Source organism: Oxyura jamaicensis, chromosome 3 (assembly GCF_011077185.1).
Source record: "Oxyura jamaicensis isolate SHBP4307 breed ruddy duck chromosome 3, BPBGC_Ojam_1.0, whole genome shotgun sequence".
Taxonomy (NCBI): Eukaryota; Metazoa; Chordata; class Aves; order Anseriformes; family Anatidae; genus Oxyura; species Oxyura jamaicensis.
Genome location: NC_048895.1, coordinates 57,615,672 through 57,636,484, shown reverse-complemented (window position 1 = coordinate 57,636,484; position 20,813 = coordinate 57,615,672). Strand labels below are relative to the sequence as shown.

The 20,813-nt window shown below is 45.6% G+C and overlaps 1 protein-coding gene across 12 annotated transcripts in view; it reads right to left on the bottom strand.

The window, feature by feature from the left end:
• Positions 1-20,813, bottom strand: part of NHSL1 (NHS like 1) — a 169,003-nt gene that overhangs the window by 62,407 nt on the left and 85,783 nt on the right. The window contains exon 1 of one of the 12 annotated variants that reach the window (XM_035321047.1): positions 8,619-8,835. The exons of 10 other annotated variants lie outside the window; for them this stretch is intronic. In XM_035321047.1, the coding sequence (XP_035176938.1) occupies positions 8,619-8,820 (202 nt within the window). In that variant the 5' untranslated portion in view covers positions 8,821-8,835. Of the gene's footprint in view, positions 1-2,033; positions 2,086-8,618; positions 8,836-20,813 lie in introns of those variants that run through there. One more of the 12 variants, XM_035321051.1, reaches the window with a different exon arrangement.

Sequence of the window (20,813 nt, the reverse complement as noted above, 5' to 3'; positions counted from 1 at the left end):
AAAAATAAAAACACCACCACAACCCCTCTGCCCTCTTCTTTTGTCTTTTCCAATAGAGTTTGAATACTGTATTTCTTTTTTATTTTTGCACAGTGTGTAAATCAAACCAACCAATGCCCCTCCCTTTTTAAAAATGAACAAGCTCTCCCAGTTCCAACTCTTTTGAAAGATTTAGGAAATGCAAGCAAAATGCCATCTGTTGGCAATGAGGTGGGACTAAGCCTTTCACTTTGGAATACCCAAGCATTAAATCATTTAAATCAATTAAATATTTAATCAGCCAATCATCTTGAGCATATTCCAGGTCTGGTCCTGTGCCTTCACATTATTAGATGCATTTATATTTGACCTGCGATGAGCCCATAGCTTCCTTTCTATGAGATGAGCTGCTCTTGGCTCTTCCTCCTACCAAGCCTGATGCCCCCACATCAGCTTAAAAGTACCAGAACTGGGCTTTGTTTGGGAGGTGTGAAGAGGAGGAAAGGGCAAACACACCAAAGGCCAACCTTGGTGGGCTTTTCTGGATTTGTTTTAGGAAGCATCCTCAGCACACACCACATCACTTCTCCATGTTTGCACGTGCATGAGCCAGAAGAAGAGGACGTGCAGGTGCAGAGGTGCAGCTCGCCACTGGGGAACGCACAGAGCAGCGGGTGCCACAAATGACAAACCTCAATTCACGGTGAAAATGTGGGCAAGTGCAGGCAGAAACCAGCCACTGGATGCAGCCCAACAGAACTTCATCGATCAACTTGAGTGGGGAGTTGCCACCATTAAAAGAAAACTATACCAAAGGCAAACTGTGAGTATTCTGCAAAGGAGAAATGTAGGGTTAAAAGAAAAAAATAGTATCCTCTACAACAAAGACCAAAGCTGACCACTTTACGCTATTCGCTATTATAAGAGCACTCTAAAATGAGCCAGCACTGGAGTGACAACAACAAGGGCACATCGTCCTTCTCTATTCCACTGTACTATGCAAACTTTTCAACTGAAATAAGAATAGTTGCCATGGTGAAAAGGGCAAGACGAAGAAGAGGCTGCTGCTGCTCCACGCAGAGACTGCCACCTACAGCGCCACAGCCCCGCAGGCCGCCGCGCCGGCATCCACCAGACCGTGCTAATTGCAGTCTGGGGGTGATGGCGAGAAGTCACCACTCGTGTACTCCTAACCTACATTTCCTGCCTGACGGAACCACCGAGCATCCTCTGCGAGTGGCTGCTGGATTCACACAGCACCGTAGAAAAGTACAGGGCAGTTTTCTGAAGTCTCGCTTGCAGGAAGAACGACACCCAACTTCCTAAAACACAATCCAGTACTGCAAACCAGCAGCAACCAGTTCACCGCTATTTGCTTTTTGTTGTAGGTATATTACACAAGCTAACCCTATAGCTTCAAAGCTTTTATATTTTAACTGCGTCTCAGCAGGAGAGAAAATGCTGCCATAGGAAGCCCAATTCAGCTTAAGTCTTAACACGACTAGAGAAAGAGCCTACAAGTTTGCAGCAAAATCGCAACAAGTTTTGTGCTTTTTTTGGCTCCTCCAGCATTGGTCCCTTGGCTAACTGCTCCCAGCAGAGTGGGTGCTTCCATCGGTACAGACGCAGACAAAGGCAGACGGCCACGTGCCAGCAAGCCTGGCTTCGGCAAATTACCAAACAAATTCACCACCAACCTGCATGGAGTGCTTTCCTGAACACACAGTCGTCATTCAAGGCACAATCCTTTCTACTCAGATGTAAACATAATAATTTAGCAAGGGGGGAAAAATACAGATTTCTTCTAAAACTCAGATCCCAGCCGCTAACACCAGGCACCCTGTCATTCTGAGGTTTGTTCTCTGAAGATACCGCTCAGTTCATTTTCTCTTCTCCACCACTAAGTAGCCTTCACTCCATTCCTCCATCTCCCATATGGTTAACATGAATGTGGCAATTAATATGCAATTAATAAAATGGTGCCATCAACTGCTTTTGTTCCCAGAAGCAGCTGGTCTGCATGTTACAGCGTAATTAGACAAATTAAGACGTACCGCTTTTGTCTGCCGATGAACTGACAGCACCGCTCATGCTTAAATGTCACTAAGCCTATTGGCATTTGGGATTATTTTAAACATGCCTTTTTTTATTAACACTAGAAGGTATCAGTAAGCCAGATTTATACGTTGCCAGCTGCAATGACAGCAATGTCCAAGTTATCTTTACCTCCCAAGTGTTTGCACAAGCCCACCAAGGGTTAACAGCAGAAGTGAGTTATTCCAGAGAGCCAGCGTGCTTCTCCTTGAGCACAGAGCCGGTGGCTCTGCATCAGGGACAAAGGCAGATCTGCTCTGTAGCTGTGCCCAGGCAGAGGCTTGCAGATCTTGAAGCCACCTACAAAGGATGAAGCAGCGTGCACGATTTTGCATTTCCCATCAGATTAGGTTAGGGAAAGGAGAGAAGAAAAATTTTCTGTGATCTACAAGGCTTCACACCACTTCCTTCGGGAGGCATTTGTCTGGGCTCTGCAGGAGGAGAGCTGGAGGAGAAGGAAGTCTTTGACGATTTTTGCATTTAGGAAGAGTTAACAAGACAAGCAACCAGGAGGATTTCTGCTGCAGAAGCACTGCAAATGAGCTCAACAGTGTAAAAGCCCCTTACCACCACAGGACATGTGCAGGCACACAGCCATCCATGGCAGCTAGGAGCGGATGCACGGAAGGCACTGATCTGCAGAGTCCTGAAAAACAGGCTCCAGAAGGGATGATAGGAGTATCTGCCTCGTTAATCGGAGAATTTGCTACTCTGCTCCTCTGGCACAATCACTTCATCTCACAATGTTGGCCTGTTGGGGAAGAGGCAGTAAGAAACAAGGCACAGGAAAATGGATTTTGATAACGCTACCATCATCCATTTCTGGTTGCTAGTGTGACTCCATTAGCCAGGCCGATAAAGGCATCCCCTGAAACGCCTGTGTCTTTTCTGTGGCATTTAACATTGTCCTTGTCAGGTTTCAGCTTTAATCTGATTTGAGCCTAATTTTCTTAAAACCCTCAAAACTAATTATCACTTACAGTGCACCAGAAAGAGCAACTTCCAGGAAGACACTGTCACTACCGTCTGTGGATTTTAGTCAAACAAAGCACCGAGGAGCCTTTCCATTCTAAGTTTTTCATCCTCCTCATCCACCGGCTTTCAAATCTCACCTGTTTCACACCTGGGTTGGCACTTATGCTGCTCCTCCTCCTTAATCACAGCAGATGCTCATTGCTTAAATTGCTAGACACTACAGAAAAGCTGTCTCGGAGCTCCCCATTTTTTTCAGATTCCTCCAGGCACTCTGGAGTGATGTTAATGAGCTCCCTAGCAAAACCTCCCCGCCTCTTCCTTGCGCTCCTCAGAGCCACACACGGTTTCTTGTTTGGTCAACCGCAAAGAGGAAGGCATAAAAACCATCCGCCACCAGCACCCTGCTGCAATGCTAACACAAATCCCGGCATTCGGACCTAGCAGCACACGGCCAGGCTAGCAGTGTGTTTTCTTTTGGCGAGGCAACACTCCAGGGCCTTCGTACTCATGCTGCTGATTCACTTCTCGCGGAGTGTTTTACGGCATCCCAGCACTAATCAGTGTTCAGCTCTGGGGCCCCCAGCACAAGAAGGACATGGATGTATTAGCATGAGTCCAGATGAGGGCCGTGAAGATGACTGAAGGACTGGAGCACCTCTCCTATAAGGACAGGCTGAGGGAGTTGGGGTTGTTCAGCCTGGAGAAGAGAAGGCTCCGGGGAGGCCTTGCAGCGGCCTGCCAGTGCCTAGAGGAGGCCTACAGGAGAGCTGGGGAGGGACTTTGTGTCAGGGGGTGTGGTGACAGGACAAGGAGTAACAGCTTTAAACTAAAAGAGGGTAGGTTTAGGTTAGATATAAGGAAGAAATTATTCACTCAGAGGGTGGTGAGGCCCTAGCACAGGTTGCCCAGAGAAGCTGTGGATGCCCCATCCCTGGAGGTGCTCAAGGCCAGGCTGGATGGGGCTTTGGGCGACCTGGTCTGGTGGGAGGTGTCCCTGCCCATGGCAGGGGGAGCCAAACTGTGTGGTCTTTAAGGTTCCTTCCAACCCAAACCATCTTGTGATTCTATGATTTTCCAAGCTCATCTCTGCTCCTTTTCCTGCCCTCCCTGCCCACATCCACAGCACTCTCGTGCCTCTCAGAAGGGCTTATGAGCTGCATCTCAACAGCTTCGTTCGGTACAGAAGACCAGGTGCCTGGCCAGGACGTGAGCACCCCGGAGGCAGGGAGGTTTGCTCTGTACAGCTCATGCAGGGAACTTGCGGCAACACGCATACTGTGACACTGAGAAAGGTTGTCATTTATCCAAGACCTGAAGTAATTTTATACAAATGGACAAGTTCCTTTGCTTTGCAAGGTTCTCATGGCTTTTTTGGCCAAATGAGTTAAATTTCCAAGAAAAAACAGGCATCGGATTAAGCCCCTGTTAAGAACTCTGAGATAAAAGCAGGAAAAAAAATCCCCCTTTCTTTTTCTTTCTTTTCTTTTTTTTTTAAGCATGCAATAAAAATTATATTCATGTTGCTTTTTGTCCTAAAAACAAACCCGTCTTGTTTGTGCTGTATGTGTCAGCTGTTACGGTACAAGCTCGATGCCCCAGCTAAAGCTGGGCACTGGGCTGGGCAGCCACTTGCATCGGGCTTTGTGAGCAGTCACCACGGCCATTCAGCGGCAGAGACTGAGCCCTTCTGTCACTTACACCACCGAAAGCCACAAAGGCTTGCTCAGTGCTCAGCAAGGCCTGGCTCTGGGAGGGATGCAAAGCGATGCAGTCTTTGTTTCACGCTGCTAAATGAGAAGGCAAAGAATGAAGCCTCCTAAGCCACAAGTATTTTGGCATTTTTTTTCTTAATTTAACTTCCTTTAATTGGAAAATTTAAATCTCATAGCTTTGGGAACAGAAACCTGGAAAAAAAGACATTGCAAATAGTGAATAATAAAATGCCCGACTCGGTTCTTTATAAATAGGTTTAGTTATTATTCTTTCAAATTCGATACGTTTTTCACAAAACACACATCATGCAGAAAGGCTTTGCAGTTAAGGCAGAGCTGTTGTCCTTAGAAAGGGCAATGAATGAAAAAGAATAGAGCATTCTTTCGTGAGCTACTAGGCAACAAAACATGGAGAAAAACTCCCAATAACTGAAGCTACTGTTTAACAAACATGAAAAGTAATGCAGTACTGCAATTGGCTCCCTCCCACATCTGCAAAAGAAGGAAAAAACCTCCAAAATCCTTACTAAAACAGCTCTGTCACAAAAAAAAAACAGACGGGTGCAATAGTTGAGCTAGGTTAGCAACAGCATACTGCATCTTTAAACTCTGATAAAATTTGATGAAAAATTGCTAACACACGAGGCAGTGATGCTCACCACAAGAGGCAGGCGATACTCCCGACAGGAGGAGGTGACAGCGTCCAACGGCAGCAGTCACTGCCAACAGGCTCTGATGCCAAATTCAGCAGGCATTTAAAACAAAACAACCCTTGGGATTTCTGCCAAGCCTGGTCAGCTTAGCACCTCAGCTTGGCTTTGCTGCAGGAAAACCAACTACCTGACAAGCACCAGTGCTGGGGCTGGTCAACAATCGTGAATACACACGTGTTGGTGACCGTCCCTCCACTGCCATAACGCTGGTTTTCTTCCAGGTTGGGAGGCTGATACAAGGTGTATTCCTGACCTCTGTCTCTTTTTCAGTTACACATCATCTATTTGCAAGGCACACGGCAGTAAAGAGTGGCAGAGGAATGGCACCACAGATGCTGAAACAAGGCCGAGCTGGTAAGGCTCAACCTTCGCTTCGCTGTATCCCTACGTTGACGTTTTTATCAGACCATTCCTACAGCTGAAAACAAACCACCAAGCCCTAACCCGCTCACTTGATCGTCACAGCTACAACATCACAACCCAAACACATCCTTGAGTATTTTGCTGCGGGAACGCTGGAGGTGACCAGGGACTGGGGGTTCTGCTGCAGGACCTCGACATCCCTCAGAGAGGAAGCTGGCCCCACACGGGAGCGAGTCCAGTAATTTGGCTGTATTATGTTTTCAGACAACAGCAACACTGCCGAGGGCATTTTCACTGAGCAAGTCAGCACTGTGAAACCTCTCAAAACGCAGTTCTCATGGCGCTCGATAAGGACCCCAAAGGGAGGCCTTTATCACCAGAGATAAAGCTGGGCCAATAATCACCTGCTGTGCTTGGCAGTTATCACTTGACCCGTTCCCAGAAAGCACTTCCACGCTGAAACACTTTTGTTCCTTAAAATAAACATTAACAGAGGTTAAAAGCAACACAACTCTCCCTATCTCAAAGAGAAATAGGACCTGTCCAGCAAATAACACTTGTAACGGATGGCTTAATTGCGTTCCCGTTCGTTTGTTTCCACGGGGTGCGAAGGGACAAGAAGGGAAGGGAGCCGACCAGACAGGGCTGGTAGTTGGCCCTATGTGCTGGTACCATGGGCAGAAAAGTTAGGGCAGAAAGCGGGACAACCGATTTTTCCACTCACCACTTAAAGGACTCAGCGTTAAATATGGAAAGTTCAATGGTTTGTAATTCAGACAGAACAAATAAAACCCGCAGGATCGTACCAGACATCAGTCAAACTCAACATGAGGGAGCCAACAATAAACTCCGTCTGAATCATGTAAAAGTTTATCACTGGGGGTCAGAAACAGCTGTTAAAAGCTTTGGCAGGTCACAAGTCCACAAATCTGCTACCAAACTGCTTATGTGTGTGCTATGCCACGAATTAACACAATCACACACGTGCACATGGTTTTTATAACAGTCAGCAGAACGACACAGAGTTCGTCTCTTTTCACCAGGGAAATACTGAAACAACACCAAAAAGATGAATGCACCTGGACAGGAAGAGCAGATGCTCCCGCTGCATATCTGGGATCAAAATCCCACAGCTGAGCTGTGCGAAAACTTCCCAGGTTCTACTTCGCACAGCCACGGCATCGCTCCAGCTCTGAGGCCCGAATCCCACCCAGAAGGAAACTCAGCGGCGTCTCAGAGCGACCCGGCTGTTTACACACAAAACCAAGTGTTTCGATTTCCAAACTTTTTAAACGCAATGATCATCAGCATATATTTGATGGCTGTTTCTAATACTGTAGTAAAATAAATATTCTCTGAAGCACCGCTCTGTTCCCCAGCCCTCTCTCCCTACTCGCCTTCTGGGTTTTACACTTGAAACCTCAGGAAGGGGGGACAGGCACCTTTCCGTGCAGATGGTGTGAGCAGGAAGAATGGGCTGCAGGGGGCCATCCACATGCTCTGCCTATGGCCCCTGTTCCCATCTCTGTGCCCCAGAGCGTTTGTCTGCCTCCAAGGGCACCAGAACAGCTCTGAACACCAGCTTTACACCTTCCTGCCAGGACCAAACCAAGCTGCCAGGCGGCAGGAGCTAGGAAATTGCCACCCCCTGGCCAGCATGACACCAAGGAGCTGTGTCTCGTCCCCTGAGGCATCACAGGAGCAGCTTCCCAACACCTCCGGGCAGACCCAGCTCCTCTAGTGCTGAGGCCACGTGATTGCACACGATGTGTAGCGCAGCCAACAGAAGTGTGTGTGGTTTCACTGCCAGGGCTAGCGTCGTGGGCTGGATGCCGATTTATCAATCGCTGGTAATATCTAGGCATTGTCCGATCATCAGCATGAGGCTAATGAGGAAAAAAGGAAATCAACACAGTTGCAAACACCATAATGCACTTAAAAAAATAGAATAAAAGGAAGACGGCCTGCTGCAAGATAGCCAGCCAGCTGGCTTTTGCAGGAAAAGCTTCCTTTGTCTCATGAAATTTCTCCCCCATCACCCTTAAACACATTTTTTTGGAGCAACCATTCCATGAACAGCTGGGTGCCTTTGCTTAGGTGGTCAGAAAAAAAGGAAGGCAAGCAATACGGCTAAAAACAAAACAGCTGAGCATTACCATTGTCTATCCTGTGCTCTCTCCTTTCCCCATCTGTATTTGCTAACGAAACTTGAAACTGTACAGATTTGAAAAAGAGACAGTCATCACAATTCAGGAATTCTTTCTGCTCACATTCAGAGGGAACACAACCTTAGACCCAAGGTTATTCAAAAGCAGATTTCTTTCAGAATAAGTCCTCATCAGCTGCATTAAAGGTCTTTGAACTTTAGACCTTTTTCTTCCTTCTCCCGGCCTTTTCATCCACCGATTCTTTCTATGGCTTTCAATAAGAGCGACGTGTCAACAGCTCCACTCCCCTAAAACAATAATTTAGCTGAAAAGGAGCACCACTGAACTCAGAGCAAGTGCTCGAGGCCTCTCAAACACAGACATATCACATGCACAAAGACAGTGCCACGCAGTATTAACTTCGGCCACGGGATGCAGCATTTGCAGACGCTCTTCTGAAGTGAAAATACATTCTTTTCATGCAAAAATTCTTCCCAATCCCTTCATCCTCCAAAACAGTAAAAGAATATGAATGTTTTTCCCCATTTGCAAGTCTATTTCACTTATGTATCCCCTCAATAAGCGCGACGCTGCACAACCCCGCCAGCTACCAAAGAGGAACCGCTCTCTCTTACTCGGCCAGAAGTTGTCGTCCTCCTTGCTCAGCACCCGTCTCTGGAGGCGCCCGGGCAGCCTGGCGTGCCCGTTGCCCATCCTGCTGGAGTGCAGCGGGATGAGTTCCTCCTCCTCCTCATCCTCGCAGCCGGGCTGCCACTTGCTCCTGCTGAGGCACCCGACCATCGGGTCGGCGGGCAGGCAGTGCACATAGGCGATCATTGTCAGCCGCTGCTCTCAAGGATGTCCCCGCTGTCCCCAGTGGCTACTTCGGAGCCGAAGGGAGTGGCCTGCTCATAACCCTTGAGCAGACGCATTCAGGACACTAGGAAGGGAAAGATTTTCTCCTCCTATGCTCAGACAAGCTAAACTATTCGCTTGTGCTGTGAACTGTTTAGAATGGGATTCTATTACCCCTTAAAAAAAAAAAAAAAAAAGAAAAGAAAAAACAGTAAAAATCAATCGTCTCACGAAACAGCTCGCTCTGGCTCCTGGGTTGCCAGCCGCTGCCCCCGCCTCACAGCACAGAGCCAGAAACCATCGGCTGCATGGAGCTGTGAAACAGAGGCATCTGCCCCGGCCTTCTCCCTTCCTGCTTCTGCCCGAGCCTGCTGCTCCTCTTAAGCTTTATCCCCGATTACTCAGCATCCCCTGAACAACAGGTACCGGGGCCGTACGCAGATGGCCGCAGCCAAGGAGCTTACTTAAAGCTCATCGGCTGTAATCGCAGTGACACCGATGGCCAGGGCAGGGATTGGCCAACAGCAGGGGCATTTGCATTCTTCCAGGCTGCAAGAGCAGAAAAGATACATGGAATAAAGGAAAAACCCAAAGTGTTGTAATTTCCATACGTGGGTTTTAGGAAGGATACCCCTTTCAAAGTCGGAAGCATAGCAATTGCCACAAGAAGCAGCAGGTATCTTACAGGTTAGGCTACAGCCGTATTTATGGTCAGCACAAAGAACAAGTAGTTACCAGTTTGCACCCAATTAGTACTTCATAAATAAACACATCCCCACTACGTCTCTAGAGGACAGGCATTATTTCTATTTGAGGATGAGGATGGTCTCAAAGGGATTTAGGAACCCGCACACTGAGAAGAAAAACCAGGATTACAGTTCCTGTGCTCTGGGTTCCTCCACCCACAAGCCACCAGCCCGCAGCACCTCTCCCCAACACTGCACCACTGAGGAAGTTTCCACGGTTCCCACACCAGCCCTAATCTCGCATCCCCTGCGCTGTTTGCCTTCAGGGCTCAGGAAGCGTGCCCTTCCTGGGCTGTTCAGCCAGCTCAGCGGCACGCTCAGACTGGGACAGCAAGGAAAACGGCACAGAGACACACACCCCGCGGTCGTGAGTCCTCGGCAACTTTCTAGAGCTTGGGTTGACTTGATATTATTTGACTCTTGGCCTCCCTCCTTAACTCCTCTTCATAGACGCTCTGGTCTCAACCCATACCAGTCACCAAAGCTACCGCTCTACAGTAGTGTCAAGTAAGTATTTATGTATTTTAGAAAAGGCTATCTTGCTCTCCGGTTGGTATCTAGAACAAACTTTTGGGCAGAAAAATCCCTGGTTAGGCAAAAAAAAAAAGACACACATCTGCTGCCGCCTGCATCTCCAGCCCCATCCCAGGAACAGCGCGTGCACGCAGGCTGCCTGCGGCCACCGCACCAGGGTGGCATCCGGATTCAAGCATGCAAAATGCACTGCACCACCCAGCACAAACCATCTGCAAAACCGAGTCAACAGTGCTGGCGAGGTGTAGAAAGCACAAAAAAAAGTGTAGATGCACAAAAGTTCTGAAAAGGGACAGAAGGGAGCGTTGGTGTTCTGTATTTATTTCTGCTGCATGGCCCGCAGACAGAAATGACGTCTTCTATTAGGCAAGAATTCAGTTGGATTTACGCTATCCTTTTTATTTTAACAACTCAAAATCATGTTATCAAGCTGTATTTCACAAGCTGATGTCATCACAACGCCATGCAACTGTTACTTGAAATGAAAGCAAGATGTAGTCGTACACCTCAAACCAACGGTGCTCTGTAGCACGCAGTGCTAACGTAGGCTGAGTAAGATGGTGGAAAAAGGCAAAATTCCGTGTTCAGCAGACTGAGATGTTCCCAAGCACTTAACAAGATGACACAGGATAACATACTGGCCTGCAGACCCAATAACATTTAACATGCACTTCTCCAGACTACAGAAATACTCCATTAGCCATGTTTTCAATGCACGCTCACGAAGGAAGGCTGACACACGATAATGGGATCACGGCTGAAATCCAGTTTAACAAGTATATTTACCATATGGCAGGCATTAATGTCCACACAAATTTCTTATTTAAAGAATAAGTCTGTTCTTCCCTGGTGCCTGGAAGGCCTTGGTACCGCACATGATACGGGATTTGATGACGGTTATGATCTCAGCTATTAGCAAAGGAGGAACCGTAACGAGTTAGGAAGAGGATGTACCATTCTCATGTGACAAAGGCATTGTGTACCTTGCCAACAGCACCTTAACAAAAAACTATAAAAACAACTATTTTACACTGTGAACATACGGAGCAGTAATCTGAGACAAAGTTTCACCTGAAATCTTAGCATAAAACTTCCGATTGAACTTCACATAGTCTACTTCAGCTAAAGTGCTGTTTTATTCTATTTTTTCTAAAAATCACAGAAGTGAGGTTGATCGTTTTCTCAGCCTTGAGCTATTATTAATACAAAGATTTCCCCAAATAGCATTTTATTTCCTTTAGTGTTCCTTTTCACACTGTTTAAAAATTGAACTATTAGCAATTCAAGTACGAATGTTCTGAGCAGACTGTTAGACACGCGTGTGCATCCTTTTATCAGCATATTTCGTGTTTGCTAAGCCATCTCTTTACAGGCTCTCGGGCTCTGTTAGGGAGAGTTTGAATAATTAGAGAGCAAATTGATTACATTATAACAGAAACAACATTTGGTCTGAAGAAAAAAGGTGGTTAAGAGTTTGATGGACACCCAAAACTGTGACTAACTTGGTGATTACAAGAAACAAAATAAAAAGACAACCAAAGAAAACATCAGCCCTCTCATTAGGCATGCCTACGTGCTCCTGACCTGGGAAACCAGCAGAGATACTGATGACTTATTACATGTGGGAGTTTTAAAAGCCTACAGGATGTGCATAATGGAAACACAGGGGATTAGGAATCACAAAGTATGGGCACGGCAGTCCTACCCTGATATCAACATAATCCTTCCAAATATGCCACGTGAGAAATTTGATCATGCGTCTTTATGTACAGTTTGCAGATCCTCTGTGTAGAAGAAAAATAGCAATATACACGATGTAGTAAAGGAACAGCACCTCTATCAACACCATGAGCAACAAAACCAAACCATCAAATCAAGCCATTTCTGATGCGAGCCCAGCAGCCACATGTGAAATTAAAGGGAGGTGGTAGAAATCCGCGGGGATGAACTCTGCCCTCATTAGACAGCGACTCTATTTATAACCGCAGAGGGCTGATGCATTCTGGGCTTTTCAGCTGATCAGCTGGAGGGTTGAATTGTAGTTACAGTTCTTTTTAAGCAAACAAGCAAACAAAACAGTGCATCTGAAGCCCGGACTCACGTTCATTAAACACACAAGAGTAGACAAAAGCTGAAGAATTTCACAAAGAAAGGAAAAACAAAAAACCAAACCCCTTGAGGTATTGTAATTCGTTTTTTAACTGAAAATTAGTATGTCAAACAGGAAGGGAGCAGGATGTACCAGCTTTACAGTTTCTGAAGCAAGTCAAACATTTGAAGAGCTCGTACAATACTGAGAGACATCAATGAGCACCGGAGATGAAGGGGCCGCGGGAGGGGCGGCCGCCCTGCAGCCAGGATGCGCACCAAGCTTCACGCTGCTCCGAAAGCTCTCTCCACATGGCCACGTTCACATTCCCTGGCATTAGCACCGTCCCTGAATATGTTCATGGAATTATTTTTATCAGATGCTTGCTATTGTACAGCACACATCAAGCTTTTAACTCTCTCTTTTTTTTTTAAGGACGTAAGTAATAAGGCATGTGCAGCTGAAAGAGCTTGAATGGCATGGCAACTAAATGCGACACGGACAACAAAATGCACTTTGTAAAAAACTACGGCAAGTGATGCTGGCAACTGTGCTGACAGACTGGATGCCAGCCCCTGAAGGCAGGCTGCTGTGGCTCCTGGTGTCGGAACTGCCAGCCACTGATCCTGGGGGCCATCCCTGGGCAAAGCTCAGCCCTTTGCTCGGCGCTGAACCTGCAAAGCCATCCACGCAGCACGCACCCGTACAACTCGGACACAAGAGGAAGACAGAAAGCAAACAAACAAACAGTGTAAAAACGAGCGATGTGAAGAATCAATGCCCTGGTGAAAAGCAAAAACGGCTTTAAAAACCCTCCTGACAGAAGTTTATTTCTGGCACTCACTACCAACTCCATCCCTATTCACAAAACAGCTCCTCTGGTTTTGTCTTCACTCTGAGCTCAAAATTAACATGCTTCCCATTAAAACCATGCAGAGATTGCTCCACATACTTTTGGTATCATTGCTTCCAACAACAGCTCTTTTCTGCCTCTTTATATACAAACCTCTTGTGCAGAGCTGTTATAACCCAGAACAGCCCTCCTGTATCTCCATGCCTCATCAATTCTCAGCACACCCATGACTCTCGCTTTTATACCTTAATTTCATTTTTCCTTTGCTGTTATGCAATAGCCCTCTGTAATCATTTTTAATCCAATAAGTATTTTGAGGCATGGAATACATGTAAGACACTGGAGGAGAAGCAGCACATGTATTGCATTATTGGCAGTCCCTGGGCACTCGTGTGTTGCAATTGTTCATCATTCAATTTGAAAGCCTGATTAAGAGCAACAAACGGTGTCTTTTGTTCGATATCAACTCTTGATCATATTCAAACAAGAAAGCAAATAAAGCCAGCAGGGGAAGCAGCAGATAGATCAGACAAATTTTTCTGTTCGTTGACAGTTCAGCTCTGCCGCCATACGGAAGCGAGGCTTTTGCTGAGGTGAAGTGTTTGGGGTGCTACCTTTTGGGAAGCGGACTGCCTGTGAGAAGGGGAGCAAGGCACCCTTGGGCGTGAGGATGGATCCTCAGAGAGGTGGAAGAGATTCCTGGCTTCAGAGGCTGGGTCCCATGTTTCTGAAAACACGGAGCAAAGACGACCCGCCAGCAGCCGGGGGAGCGGGCAGCTCCCAGCCCAGGTGGCCACACAGGCAGCACCACAGGCCACATGTCCTTCTGGAGGGGAGCTTCTCAGTCAGGGACCGATGATGCTGACCTCCACACATGGTGCCACCTCCCTCTGGCAGGCACAGCCCAGAGGTTGAAAGGATCCAAAGCCCTGTGGAGAGCGGACAGTTTTTGGTGGATGCTCTTACAACCATCTAATTTTGCATGTTGGAATGCCTCGATGAGGTCAGCGCAGAAAAATGCTCTTAGCCTTCACACTAAAGGAATAAAGAAGCATGGTTTTGCTAATATTTTGGCCACACACTCGCTTGGCTCTGGGTACCCCTCTTGATGAGGCCCTCGCCACCTCCCCGTCCCATGGGACCTTGCAGCCACCGCTCCAGGCTACGCGCCCTCTTCCCATGACACTTGCTACTGCGGGCGTAGCTTTTCATAGTCGTCGCTGGCTGATTAAGATAAGGGAGTTTCATTATTTTTAAACTCACAGCCAATGAGAAAAGTAACCCTGTTGCACGCTTCTGCCCGCAGCCTAAGGAAAGCTTGCGCCTCAGCAAAGAGAAGCATGTTGAAAGAGCTAAACCAATATTTTATATCGAATATCACCACATTAACCTGGAATGGGTCGGTACGAAATTTTTAATCTAAGGCATCAAATTTGCTTGCAAACTGTATTTATGCAAGATAAGCCAGTTAGATTTAGCTTCTTAGGAGTTATGGCTAGATACGGCCTGCATATTTTACAGCAGGTCACATAAAGGCTTTTTCAAAAAAGTAGGTAAACGCTCGGATTTACAGATCGTGGCGGAGGAATGCATCAAATTCCATTAGAAAGAGTAATGACAAAAATATGTGGCCATTACCATGGAAAGATTAGGTTAATGAGGAGCAGTACAAAGTAGCAGCATTTCAATCCAAGACAAAGTTACACCCTAAGAATGTTCTTCTTGAGTCCAGGGATCAATAAGATATCCATATGCTATGTGAACTTTTAGTATCAATTACATAGTCTTGATTTTTTTTACAAAAAAAAAATGCATAGTGATTTGTCCTTTTTTTATCTTCTACAGCAGACTTTCTGGAGTGCTGTTTCATGCAGAATACGCAGTTACTGGCTGAAGGCGACTGTTCTAATAATTACAATCTCTGATTTGGCAACAAAACGATTAAACACAAGAGCTATAGCTGCTCCAGACTACCAGTGCCCTTCTTTTTTGGCACCTCAAGTTACTGTTCTGCAAAAGAATACAAGTGAAATGGTGAGCTTCATAAAATCATCTGGGAAGAGCAGCCATCTGTGTACCTGCCACAGTCAGCACGCAAATTAATATATCCAGTTGTCTATGGGTTTCAATTTCTGTCTGTTCAGTAGCAATAATAATAATTCTAAAATTCCAAGCAATAACCTCAAAAATAAGACCCCCTCTAGATTACTCTCCCCACATGCAGACATTATTGGGTCAGGGAATAATTTTGTACTCAACATCCCTGACAGAGCAAAGCAAAATGTATCTTGGCCCCCATCAAAAGCACAAACATGACACAGTAAATTTATATAACTTTCCAAGTCTGTGCTTCTGGTAATTTCAGAATTACATGTTATGGAATTACAGATTTTGACAAAATACATCTTCCTCAGACTATTGATCAAGGTAAGTTTGGAGCTGAACCAATCATTATAAACTTTGCTGCTCTTCAAAAGAGTCACTCAGCTTTTACACGTGTTTTGTCCCTCCCGATAAATTTATTTTTAAAGGAAATTGACAGTAAAGCCCCACAAATTAGGATGATAATTCAAGACTAAGTTTCAAATTTTTAGTGGAAAAGTAATATTATTTTAAACTGATTTAAAAACAATCCTTTAAGAAAAGAAGTCAGAAGAAAATCAAAATATAAATGAACATAAGATGGACATATGGATTTTTTTCACCAAATAAAAAAATAAACAGCATAACAGCTCTTTATATTGTGCAAGAAAGCAGGAACAGAAAGCCATGTTTCAAAATCCACAGACTTAATTACATCCCAGGTAGATTTCAAGTTAAAATCAAGCAAGAGTTTTTAATTCTTTGAAATTCCAGCTAGAGGATGAGGGGAAATTTCTCTCTGCAGGCACTATTGCAAAGACAAAAAGCACCGGGGTCCCACAAAGATAGTAAGGGGCTGGCTCAAGCTGCCCACTGTTGAGTTTTTGTGGATAAAGTTTCCAGGCATTCCTGTGCATGCAGGAAAACTGGTTCTCTCACTGATACTGATCTGCAAGCCTGGGTTATCTGGGGTCTTCTGAAACTAAAGAGTTATTTCAGCTCCAAGATTTTAAGAAAAACAGCAGCAAAAATTTTAATCCCTTAAAAAAGATCCAAGGAATTATTCAAACAACGGCTGCGCACTCTGGCTATTTACTTAGCACTTAGCAGCCATAGGAATCTCGCCTTCAAGAAACTGCATTTTCATGGTACTTCAGTCACGCCTTCTACACAATCAGGTTCTCTCAGTTCCAGTGATGAATCTGTGGTGTGTTTTATTACTTTAAATGTAAACATAAATGTAAATTTCCTGATGCAAATGGCTTTCGCAAACTTGAAGCAATTAGCCCACATATCCACATGAGCTCGTGCTTATGTAGAGTCTGATAAGCAGAGCAACCTCTCCTCAGGAAAACACCACAAGGAGCCATCAGAGACCTTGGAGCTACAAGCTGCTTGGCCCACCGGGGTTGAATATACCTCGTGGCAGCAGTCCCGGGACAGCCACAGTGGCACTGTCCTCGCCAGTCACGCTACAGGGCATGCCCAGAGTCCACAGCAATACAATTTTGACACTTGGACTAAGGGAAATAAGGCTTTGAAAAGAATCAGAAACTGTTTTCCAAACATTGTTTGAGCAGGTAAAATAGTCCAACTCCCCCACCCCCCCACTCTCCCCCTCCTTCTTAAGTATATCCTTGGCCTCAATCCTGCCAAGGATTGTTGCTGCCACCTAGAAATCAACCCACAGCGGCACACAGCAACAGAGTTTAGTAAAATGAAACTCCACGGCACAGAAAAGTGTTGTTTTGAAACCTTCAGAAGGCAATGAAGAAACCAGGAGAACTTGACAGCTTTCATTCACATTTCCAAAATTGCTTTTCCAAAATTCTCAAAATGTAGCGGCATAACAGGAATGTGAAATGTGGAAAAAAAAAAAAAAATCATTTCTAAAATTCTAATTCAGATGCTAAGCACATACTGCTAGTCCTAATTCCACAGCCTTCATCACTCCATGCGCCTTCCCAGTTCTCCCTCCCTCCCTCCCAGCGTGCTGCCAGGAGGGAAGCTTAAAACCAACTTTCACCCTTTGGTGTCTCCACAAGCTGCCTGTTTTCCAGCAGACACCTGGTTAGCATGGGGAAGGGCAGCTACCCACAGGGTACTACTGCTCAAGTGATGCCTCCTGGTTGGTTGCCAGCAACTACAAAAACCTCCTGAATTCACCTGATGTATGAAAATGTGACTAAAAGCATGCTGATGGATTTAAATGAGAATGGGGTGGATTAAAAAATTGGAAACGGAAAGGGGCCAGGATGCTGTGCTGGAAAGAGAGTTTTAACAGATCTCTGGATTAGGAGGATTCCCAGGCCAAGAAAGACCTTATAACAGGAGGCCTACAGAAAGATACCGCGGTGTCTTGCCACATGTGTAACTACAGCGCATCACAGGAAAAGGGCAAGGGAGAACTGATGGGCATCAGACAGGTCCAAGGTCCCCGCGAGAGTCAGCCATCTGTAAAATACAACTCCTAAGGAAGGCAGAGTGCACCCCGTACTAGAATAAGAGACCAGGCCGAGCTGGCAGGATTTCTGCCTCAGCAGCACCTGTAGCTCAGTGTGAGGGGACTGCCTGCACACCTGCCTGGCAGTCTGATGCCAGCAGGGCCTGCGGCATGCCCTGCTCCCCGCCTGGCCTCCAGTGTGGCAGAACAACACAAAGACACCACGATTAAGCATGTGAGGAGATCATTCTTCCTGGCCCTCACAGTCCCCAGACCTCCAGGCAGCTAAACGACCTCTGCCACAGACTCCACTTACGGGCTCTACAAATTCTAACTTACACTTTTCCAAAAGTTATCAAGAGCCATCTAAAAAACACTTCTTTGTCCACATTATCCTGTTTGGAAGTCTGTTCCACAACTTCCCTCCTCAGATGGTTTGGGACCTTTTAAAGTCTGACTTCAATTAATCCAGAAGTTACTCATAACCATTCATCTTGTGCCAATACAGTCCTTTAACTTGAGCAGGTTTCCTCCCTCCTTGTGATATTTACCTCCCAAGCTACCAGCTAGACTAAATAAGACCTGTGTTTGTAATCCCTCTGCATAAGTCCAGCAATTAAGCTTAAAATATTTTCAAATCTGAAGGTCCAGATAAGTTTCACGAGAGCTTTAAGTGCCAGAAACATTTTCTGAATTTTTTAAAATATAGATAGAAAAGAGTGGGATGCTCTAGAGGACTGGAAGTCAGACAACACTGGGATAGCATTAAAATAAGATGCCTGGGGTAATCATAGACTCTTTCAACCAGACATTAACCACAGGCAAGATCACAGCTGTGGCAGGACTTTGAATAAAAGAATTAATAAATTTTCCATCTCTTAATGCCAGGCAACTTGCTTTCCCAGGAAGCAGGTCTCCCATTTGACAAAAGTTTATGGCATTTCCCCAGAAGCAACACCAGTCTTCTGCACAAATGCTGCTGGGGAAAAAAAATGCCAATGTAGACGAGTGACAAGCATGGACAGTACGAATCTGGTAATGTTATACTTAAACAATGTGAAATTGTTACTAAGCTTAAACCACTGAAAAATGTGTGGAGATATTTATAGGCTCCAAGTATGTGCACGCTCTTTTACAGACCAACATGAAATTCTTTCAATACTTATGTATCCCATCAGCTGTGCACACTACTTTTTTGTGTTTTCATATTCGCCAACCTGCATGCTTTTGCTGTTTAAAATTAACAGAGTTGGCTTCTTGCTGCAATTTGGCAGAAATTCACTGCCCTCTGCTACTGCGGTGCACAGCAATTGCCATCTGCACTGTGCTTGCCAGCCCCTAGGTGACTGGGGGTGTTAACAGGTATTGCTTGAAAGTAAATGTTAGCAGGTCAAGGAAAGCAGCAAGTGATCTTCCTGTGATTCATTTACCATCAGTCCCCCTTCAGGATTGCAGTGTTGTGTCAGTTGTGCAAATGGTTCTTGCTGCAGCCTGCAACGAAGTAGGCACGGAGCAGAAAGGCGGGGAATGCATTAAATGCTCATGTGAAAGTAAAACTAGAGGCAGAGAAAAAGCTTTGTACTAATTATCTGTTTATAACAGTAGACAAGTCAATTTTCAAAGAGTCTTAAAGACTTGAACAACAACACCTCAATAAACCAATGGATCACGAGCATCAAGTATTCCTGTGTGTGTTTACACCAGACTGTGTTTAAAAACACAAGCTGCAATCACCTACCGAAAGCCAGGCACGTACAGAAGCCTCTCCTGACCTCCACATTTCCAATTATCAGCTAAAGGTCTGCTGAAGGGGAGGTTCAATACTAACTGCTTTCACAGCCAAATCCATGCAGCTCGCGTTGTCTCCATGCCAATTTATGGTGAGCTTCCCCCTGTGTAGCAGGGCAAAAGACCCATGTGCCCTGGGGAAGGCTGGCATGCCTACCGGAGGAGATTTTTATCTAACGCCTGATTATATTCTGCCCAGCTTCACCCACTGCCATTAGTGTTCTTAAAAATTTAACGGAAAAAATACATGCCCACACCCTGTTCTGTTACCAGAAAAAGAAAAAAACACAAACACACCAAACAAAAGGCATTCATTTGGTAGGGTCTGAGCTTGTGCCATTTGGTGGCCTCTGTCGGGGCAGTCAAATAAAGCAACCCGAAGGAACCTAACAACATGCTTACACAACGTGGTGAACAAATGTATTTACGGGCAATCTCCAAATCATGGAAATGAGAGCTGGGGAACGTGGCTCTCCCTGATGGGTTGTCACGGCAGGAGTGGCACAGGGCTTTCTCTTTGCCCCATCGGCCGGGCATAGACACTGAAAAAAGTGGCAGAGGAGGTGCGGGCACTGCCTCAGTGCTCTGCTGCCTTGGAAACTTGCTTCACTCTTACATATGCTGCCCTCCTTCCAATGTTTTTCCTTCCTTAAGAGAAAAAACATAAGTATGTGGGGATCTGCAATACTTCCGAGCACCTGAGCAATTTCAGTGAGGATTTAATTATCTAAACCTATAATCTCCCTTTCGTTATGCTCGATTTCATTCTGCAGTTCCAGGCACGGTTAGAAGTACATCCTATTCATTGCTCTATGACACGAAGAGGACAGACCCGCAGGAGATGCTATGAGCATGCTTAGCCACGTATGTAGCTCTTCACCTCTACATCTCTCCTTCCTTCTGCATGGGGTAAAAACGTTCTTGTTTAATCAACAAAAACTCCAAACTTCAAGCAATCTTAAACACTCAAGTCTCTTCAGTATCAAAGTAACAATTGGTTTGTTTGCTGAGCACATGAACACGCCACATCTGACAGACATCTCTAGCTGTGCACGCCATGTCAGGAATTCACACAGATGTAATTGTTAAGACCAAGCTATGTGAAGACTTCCCCTCAGTGGCAGGCTTCAGCTGCATCACAGATGCACCAGGCAGTGATCAGCTTGGACGGGGACAGGAAAAGAAGTGGCAAAGAAAACAGCTTGGAACAAGCACAGCAGGAAGAAGAACTCCGTGAAATACTGGAGAAGTGAAGAACAACAGCAGAGCTCTTCTTTCAGAAGCAGGCTTACTCACTCAAACAGTCCCGTGCTTGAAATTTAATTCTGATTTGCCTGTAGTAATTCTGCATTTCTTCAAATTGCTTTTAGATTTTGAAGAATTACGGATGAGAAATGTCCTCAAAGTTATTACGCTATTAAAATAATGCATACGACATAA